The sequence below is a fragment of the Parasteatoda tepidariorum genome, chromosome 6 (assembly GCF_982258835.1).
Source record: "Parasteatoda tepidariorum strain Cologne lab strain chromosome 6, Ptep-v5.0, whole genome shotgun sequence".
NCBI lineage: Eukaryota > Metazoa > Arthropoda > Arachnida > Araneae > Theridiidae > Parasteatoda > Parasteatoda tepidariorum.
Genome location: NC_141760.1, coordinates 105,585,334 through 105,594,343, shown reverse-complemented (window position 1 = coordinate 105,594,343; position 9,010 = coordinate 105,585,334). Strand labels below are relative to the sequence as shown.

The following is a 9,010-nucleotide window of genomic DNA, read 5'->3' as shown; positions in this document are numbered from 1 at the left end:
CATTGCACCACACAGGGGGTGGTGGTTTCGGTGGTTAACCAGTGTCCACATAGAACATTTTCATGTGAAAAAAAAATATTATCTTTTTTAACTTTTTTCACAATAAATTTTCACTTTTCAGAAATCAAACAATAAACTTAAAGTACTAAAACTATTTATATGATTTTAAAGACCAAAAAAGGCTTTAACAAATATAATATAATACAAAAATAGTATATAATAAAATATATATTAGTGAAAAATAAAACGCATGAATTTCAAACACAAAAAATATTCTAAGTAAAATATAATATATATTATACAATATCAGGATAAAATAAATAGTACAGAAATATATAATAATAAAAATAAAATGTATAATAATAAAAATAAAATATGAAATAAAATGAATTGATTATCATTGAATTGAAATTGATTATCTTAATTGAAAATCAACAATATAAATAAATAATAATAATAATAAAAAATTTAAATTCTTAATTTTTAAGACAAATAAAATGCAGAAAAATTTTAATAGTAGAAAATAGATATTATAGCATCAACTAAATACGACTGTTCGCTTATTCAAAAAGAACTCAAATGAGCAGAATTAACTTGTTTCAGATAAGAAATTTGAAGTAATAGACTTTATTTTCAATAGAAATAGATAAGAGACACATTGCTCCCCATTTATAAGCCCCATGAAGAAAAAACCCTAATAAATTTTTACCCACTTCACTATCTGAGTGAAGGAAGGGGGAAAAAGTATAAAGACTCGTGTTGGTGGATATAATGTTCTAGGGGCACAGTGGCTTCACTCTGAAACCAAAAAATATAAAGGTAAAAATTAAATACTTTTCTGAGGAATCTTTATTGGGAAAAATTTGTGTGTCAAAAGAAGCTCATAAACAACAAATCTGAGTGATATGCTCCAAACTTTTTTTGTATTTTATTGAGTAAAAAAAAAAAAACTTGTAGTAATGAAAAAGGGCCTTGAAAACTTTTTATTCTTTTCAAAGGAAGATATAATCTAAGTGTAGTGCTGCTATCTGGTGATGTTTAGTAAAGTTAAAATAATACTTTAATATTATTGGTTTCGGAGATTGACCTTTGTGCCGCTAGGAATAATTTTTTAAAAAGTGCGGTTTCGCTGTCGTACCACTGTGCTTCAAAGGGTTAAAATATTCAAATATTGCTTCATTTCTTAAACTTCCTAGATAATCTGTACATTGAAACTAAACTCTTTGGTGGATTAACAGCAACCGTTTTCGTACATTTAATGAAACATGGTGTTATTTGTTTGTTTTTAGATGCCTAAGAATCGAGTTTATACAATGAAACAGTCAAATTAGTAGGTAGAATCAATCAATTAATTAATAAACTATAAGACTAGGAAGCAAAAGGTTTAATATATTAATGCAATGAAAATTATCATATTATTAATTGATTCGTTTTTCGATATCCAAAAATCAACCTAATACAATCAGCAAATTATTTGATAAAATTGAACGAACTTATTCAATCTGAACTTAATCAATCACGGAAGTCGTTGATGTGCATGTAACCGCTAAAGTGTAGAAATCAGTAATTCGATAAATTAGCTAAACTGAAAGTGCAAATTAAATAGGATGATCTGTTAAAGTGCTACAAAATTATTTCATTTCTGAAATTACCTAGGTTACCGCAAACTTTTTAGATATTCTCCACATCACCTACTAGGTACTCTTTAGAGTGAAAAAGGTCTCTACTGAAACAGCAACAACATTTCTGTAAACTTAAATTATCATAATGTTACTTATTTATATTTCGCTTATCTAAAAAAATTAGTTACTACGATCAAAACATTAGTTGATAAAATAAAACATTAATTGCTTTGGAATGTTTAATACGGAGAATCTAATGATAGTACTATTACAATAATGATGGAAATTAACGTAATGTCATTGATTTATTTTTCAATTTTTAAAGAATCAAGTTAATAAATACTACCAAGCGATAAGCAAATTTGGTGATCGAATCAGAGAACCAAACTTTTGAACTTTAAGGATACGGAAAAAGTTAATGAGCACATTACCTGGGTAAATTACTGAAAAGACTTGATTCCGCACTTTAACAGATTATCCTAGATAACCTACAGATTAGCTGGATAATGTGCGTATTTACAGCTTTCGAGATTTAACTGTAACATGCATATTGCCTAGATAAACTGAGGAAACCTCTAGATTCCGCTCTTTAATGGATCATCCTAGTTAATCGGCAAATTAGCTAGATAATGTGCACATTAACAGCTTTTGATCTTTAGCGCTAACATATAGAAGTCTCAAAACAGCGTGGAGTATCTGGAGTACAGTATGCGATATCAAAAACATAAATGCGCTTATCAGTCACAAATGTAAGAACGATCGAGTCTCAAAGTCCTCCATGTTCCCATAACAAATCAATACCTCTGGGGGTACCGATCCAGGAGTTTCCTTGTCTTCTGGATTGGTTCAAAATTACAAGGCTACGGCGTTGAACATTTGTAGTCGTTAACCCAAAAATTGGGTCGACTGTTCAACGGCGGTTATAAAAAGAAAAAAAAAATGTAAGAACGAGCTGCGATGGATCAGGGGATAGAGCGTTCGCCTTCCAATGAGGTGAACCGGGGTTCGATCTCTTCAATGGCTGGTCGATACGAATTCCACATCCGGCTCGCACCGACCACAGTGCTTATGTAAAATATCCTCAGTGGTAGACGGATCATGGGTTAGAGTCCCCTTACCGTCAGGCTGACCGTAGGAGTTTTTCCTCGCCATGTAACGCAAATTCGGGTTACGTTCCATCAAAAGTCCTCCACGAAGGCAAATTTCTCCCAATTCTTGATCCAGGAGTTCCCTTGTCTTCTGGATTGGGTTCAACAATTACAAGCCTACGGAGTTGAACATTAGTAGTCGTAAATTGTTATTAATTGTGTAATCTAATTAATTGAATCTAATTATAATAATGGAATAATAATAATGTAAGCACTCCAATAATTGTGTAATCTAAATAAAATGTAAGCACTCTAGCTAGTCGTCGAAGTTTTAATTGAATTTTATTTTGCAATCAGCAATAAAATCTGTTTACATGGGAAAAGGAAAGCTAGGATATTACAGTTCCCGCAGGTGTCAGACTTAACGGCGCTTTGCAATTTAAATTTTAGATTATTCCACCATCGTTAAAATTTACACTGAATAAAAATTTCGCAACTTAAAAACAACTCGATAGCTGCATACATTCTTATTTTATTCAGTCTAAATTTTAACAGAGTATGTTACTGGATGTAATTTCTATTTCGTAGATCTTTTTGGTTGAATGTTGTTGTTAATTTACGTCGCACTAGAGCTGCACAATAGGCTATTGGCGACGGTCTGGGAAACATCCCGGAGGATGATCCAAAGACATGCCATCACAATTTTTATCCTCTGCGAAGTGGATGGCACCCCCGCTTCGGAAGCCCGACGACCTACGCGCGAAGTCGACCACTTTACGGTAGCACAGTTTAACGAGGACCAATACCACACACCCTCGGTCCCTTCGCAGACTGATCCAAGCGGTCACCCACCTGCACACTGACCGCAGCCAGTGATGCTTGACTTCGGTGATCTGCTGGGAGCCGTGTCTTAACGATCAGTCCACTGCGGGACTTTTAGTTGAATGATAAGCGATTATTCTAAGGACATTTTTTATTGAATATGTAGCCGATTTGTTAAAAATAATTTTAAAAAAAACTACGTGTAAAGCAACTAAAATAACATCCTGTTCAATGTGTCCCGCAGAGGACTGATCGTTAAGACACGGTTCCCAGCAGAACACCGAAGTTAAGCATCACTGGCTGCGGTCAGTGTGCGAAGGGTCCGCGGTATTGGTCTTCGTTAAACTGTTTTATCTTAAAGTGCTCGACTTCTCGCAAAGGTTGTCGGGCTACCGAAGTGGGGGTGCCATCCGCTCTGCAGAGAATCAAATTTGTGATGTCAGGTCATCAGATTACCCTCAGGGATGTTTTCCAAACCGACGCCAATAGCCTATTGTGCAGCTCTGGTACGACGTAAATGAACTACAACCACAACAATGTTTAGGTAAATCGAATAAAAAGTTGAAGAATGTGTATGATTTGCAATATAGAGAGATTAACGGTCATTAAATATGACAAGTAGCGTAGGTATTAAAATGGTTAACAGGTAGCAATTGCCGGCCAATCACCACTTTTTTACGTTTAAGATGCATTTTATTATTTTTCATAAGTATGTACTTATCACTTATATTTAATAGCGTACCGAAAATTCACGCTTGTTTCTAAAAAAGTTTTCATTTTGGAAATGTTTTCCATATTTTGAGAAATGCTTCAGAAAAAAAAATGCCCATCTTTTTATTCTGAATGTGATTGAATTTTCAATCGATTAAAAAATTTGCTTTCTAATTAATTTAAGTACTGCATAAATTTTTTATAATGAGTTATATGCTTTTAAGTCTGCAAATACGATATTTCTAAATTAAAACAAATCACCCTAAATTAATTGTCCAGGGTTGCTAGATGGAACATTTTGTCTCCAGTCTGATTTCTTAATTTACACACCGCTTATGCAACAAAACAAGTTCCCGAAGAACAAATTATATCCAACTCGAAATGAAGATTTTATTTAATAAATTTCGCTCCGTAGGCATTTAACACATAACTTGATATTTAACTAATTAAGGACCTTATTTTTTGAAAATTTGGCTCGCTAAATGAAATTATGTTTTAACAAACTGGCAGTAATTCAACTTGTGATAGTACTTAATATTTGACGATGCCAGCAGAACATTTGAAATTCTCATAAGTGTTTTGCAGAATATTAGACATAATTCGACCCCTAGGATCTGGAGTTAGGACCAAAATAAATTTTTAATAACTCAGTATAATAGATTTAAAGCTTCATCCCATAAAACATATTTCCCTAAAAGCTTATTGTAGGCCAAGGAGGTCATAGAGTTTAAGACACTACAAAGTCATGTTCAACAGAATGAAGGGGGCAATGAGGTCGCCATTGCGCTACGACAGTCTTTACTACTCAGACAAGCTGGTATGCATTTATCTGAAATTGAAAAGCATACTTAAAACAAATAAAGCTATAGTAAATTAAATAGCTTAGTATAGATGAATTATCATCCTTAAATATCCCATGTCCACTTTAAGTGGTTACCACTTTTAAAAGATGGAAATAAGAAATAAAATTCCCTGCATTATTATAGGTGACTTTGAAATTATTCCCTGTATTTTTCAGGTTTTCCCTGTGGCGTAGCAGCCCTGTATAAAAACAGTATAATAGTTTTGATTACGGCAGGTGAAATTGAATTTTTTCCCCTCATGATCTTTTGATATAGTAAGAAATGTGAAGGTGCAATTCATTCCTTAAAAAGAATGGGTAATTAATGATAAAAAACTAAGTAATACAAGATATAAAAATTGTAATAACTTTATTATGAATAAAACAATTAAACATCATTTCAATTACATCAGTTTCATAAACATTTCACCCCTATAAAGTTTCTTTCCTATTATAGTTTCCAATTTCAAACATTTATGCCAATGCAATTAACTCGATATAAAAATTTTGAACAAAAAATGCAAAATCAATATCTATTTAAAATGTTAAACATTTGATATCCTCTTCTATCATAAAAAAAATAACAAGCAAATATTACACTTCAAATAATTGGAAGTTAAATATCAACTTTTTATTTTAAAAACGATAGAGTGAAAATAAAATTGAATAAATAAAATATAGAAATTTAATGAGGCAATTTATTATAATTCAACAATTCATCAAAAATTCAAATGAGTCTTTAATAGCCAGTGACTAATTTTGATGAAATTCCCAAAAATGTTCCTCTAAGTGCAAAGCTTCAGATTTTAAGTCTAACATTCATAGACATTCACATTCTTCAAAATAGACATAACAACTATACAGCCATCCATTCATATAGGTTTATTTTAATGTCCCTCACGATGAGCTAGACACGGCCAGTTTTTTCAAGTGGTCCATAAATACTTGAAGACTGACATCATCAGTTAGAACAGGAGCGCCCGCACCATCCTGCTGAAAAAGAAAAAATAACCAATCGCAGATTAAAAATAAATGTTATTATGTAAAGTAAGATTCTTTTCAGAATGAATTTGGTTAATATTATAAATAATAGTTTGTTTATTTTAAAACAGAAACAATCTAACCTAAAATCTATTTCTAAATACAGTCAAAACTTCCCCAGCAGAAAAATAACTTGGGCCCTCATTGAAATAATGTTTATGAATCTTGGCACAATAAGGGTTCAAATGGCTGATATTTTCTGATATGAGCCCTCTATAGAATTGTCCAATTCACTCGATATCTTACTGCCATTTTACAACCTATAACGGCCCTATATAGAATTGTCAGATTCACCCGATATTTTATAACCATTATTAAGCCAATATAAGCCCTATATTGCCCCAAAATAGGCTGCTATTAACACTGCATAGAACCAATATTTAACCACCGTTGAACAGTCAACCCAATTTTTAGGTTTACGACTACTGCTGTTCAACTCCGTAGCCTTGTCATTTTGAACCCAATCCAGAAGACAAGAGAACTCTTGCATCAAGTATTGGGAGAAATGTGCCTTTGTGGAGGACTTTTTTTATGGAACTAACCCACATTTGAGTTACGCGGAGAGGAAAACCTACTACGGTTAGCCTGATGACAAAGGGAATCTAACACATGATCCGTCTACCACTGAGGATATTTCACGTCAGCACTGTGGTCGGTGCAAGCCGGATGTGGAATTCGTATCGACCAGCCATTGCCAGGATCGAACCCCGGTTCACCTCATTGGAAGGCGAACGCTGTATTCCCCGAGCCATCGCGGCTCATAGGACCAATATTAAAACATTTAGACATAACAATATTGGTCCCTCAGAACATGTTCATATAGGACTCATATTGAGCCAATTTAGAGCCCAACTGGGGCCAAGGTATAATTGTTGCTATGGTTAATATCACAAAGTCAAAGGGAGACAATAAAAAAGTTTTGACATTGAAAATTAGTAATTTCGAAAATCTTAAACTAGAAAACTTTTTAGTCAAAGTAATAACTTGGAAATCATAAGTTTGAAAGCATATATTTATTTAAGAAAACATTCTTATTATGGTTTCAAATAATGATTCATAAAATTATTCAAGAAATGTCCTTTAAAATTTGTGTTAAAACATTTTAAACTCGAGGGACAACAAGAAATGTGTGGACTTTTTCCTATAATGAGAATAGCAGATGCAAAGAATTTGTTCATGATATTGAAAATTTGTGTACTTGATATCAAGGTTTGACTGTATAATTATTACTTTTAAAATAATCAGATTCTTGTAGTATCTAGAATAATTTTCAGAAAACGAATATGAAAAATAAGTTTTGTATTCTTCCATTTTACGTATGTGAATGAAGATAGAATTATATTCAAAAGTTATATAATATTAATTAATTCCTGATATCAAGGTTTGACAGTATAATTATTATTATCAAATTAATCAGATTCTTATAATATCTAGAATATTTTTCTGAAAACTGCACCGAATGCAAAAAAATGGTTTTGTATTCTTTTATTTAAGCTTTTTCATGCGTGACTAAAGGCAGAATTATATTTAAAAGTAATAATATTGCATAGAACGATTAAAAATATTAATAAGACTGAATTAGTTCTTGATATCAGAGTTTGATTGTATAATTATTGTTTTTAAATTAATCGGATTCTAATAGTATCTTTAATATTTTTCTGAAAATGGTGTGAAAAGTGTTTTGTGTATTCGTAAATCAACTTTTTCATGCATCAATGAAAACAAAATAACATTTATAATATAAATAACATAAATTTTAGAATTAATTTTTAAACAAAATGAACTACAATAAAATAGCAATAGAGGCACACACAAAAAAAAAATTGTATTAATCAAAAACTAAGAAGTAACACATCAAATAATTTAAAGAATTTTATATTTAAGATTTTGTTTTCTTATTAACAATGCAAACAAAAAAGTAATGTTAATTTAACTTAATATTTAAATTGTATTAATACTCAGTTTTATTAAATATGTAATTATCATCAAAAATAAATTAAAAGAGCATTGTGCTGATTGACATTTAAACCATCACCAAAACCCAAATTAAATAAAACTTATACCGTTGGGTTAGCAGGCGTCTGTGGCAGGTGGGAATTGACAGAAAAAAAATTTAAAACAAAAACTTATTAGTTTTATAACATGCAATACAAAACAAAATATTTTCAAATGCAAAATAAAAATAAATATGCAATATTTCTACATGAAATTTATTAAGAAATTTATAAGGCATTAATACTAAATTAATGGGTTATAGTTTAAAGTTATATATGATAGTTAAAAAACTCTTTATGAGTATCAAAAACTTTTGGAACTAGGGGGATACTTTTGTATTTTATGAATTTTATGAACATTTTATTCTAGTATCGTTTTCCAAGTTACTGCAAGAAGCAAAATTATTTTACATTAACGTCAATTGAATATCATTTTAAAATTTTTAAGTACTAATAAATAATTGATCATTTCTAATTTAAAAGAGTATGCAATTTTCGCAAATAAAAACTATATTTTTTAAAGAAAATGTTTTCATGGATTTTTAAGTTATAACATCACAACAAACTTATGGATTTAAACAGTCACATTAGCAATACTAAATCAATAAGGCAGCAATTTTAAAATACTTTAACTTTACAAGTGTTACTCCGGAAAATTATTATAAATGTTGTAGGCCATTAAGGCACTAGGGCTGCGATTATTCTTATTTTCCAGTAGCCTCGTCTACGGGCAAGAATTCAACTTCTGCCGCACCCATACATCACGTCCATTTATATGGTGGATCCATTCATTCATCCCCAGATCTCAATTTTGACCTGAACCACAGAAAGATCAATCTCCAATCCAGTACCCCCAAAGGCATGATTTGTTACTGAATCATGGAGGACTTT

The 9,010-nt window shown here is 31.3% G+C and overlaps 1 protein-coding gene across 4 annotated transcripts in view; it reads right to left on the bottom strand.

Moving 5' to 3' along the window:
* Positions 1 to 5,437: 5,437 nt before the first annotated feature.
* Positions 5,438 to 9,010, bottom strand: part of Sec23 (transport protein Sec23) — a 34,915-nt gene continuing 31,342 nt past the window's right edge. Inside the window, exons 20-21 of one of the 4 annotated variants that reach the window (XM_087166340.1) lie at positions 8,189 to 8,206; positions 5,438 to 6,077 (exon numbers count right to left, since the gene is read on the bottom strand). In XM_087166340.1, coding sequence (XP_087022466.1) covers positions 5,982 to 6,077; positions 8,189 to 8,206 — 114 coding nt within the window. In that variant the 3' untranslated portion in view covers positions 5,438 to 5,981. The remainder of the gene's footprint in view (positions 6,078 to 8,188; positions 8,207 to 9,010) is intronic. The other 3 variants (XM_087166341.1, XM_087166342.1, XM_087166343.1) reach the window with 3 other exon arrangements.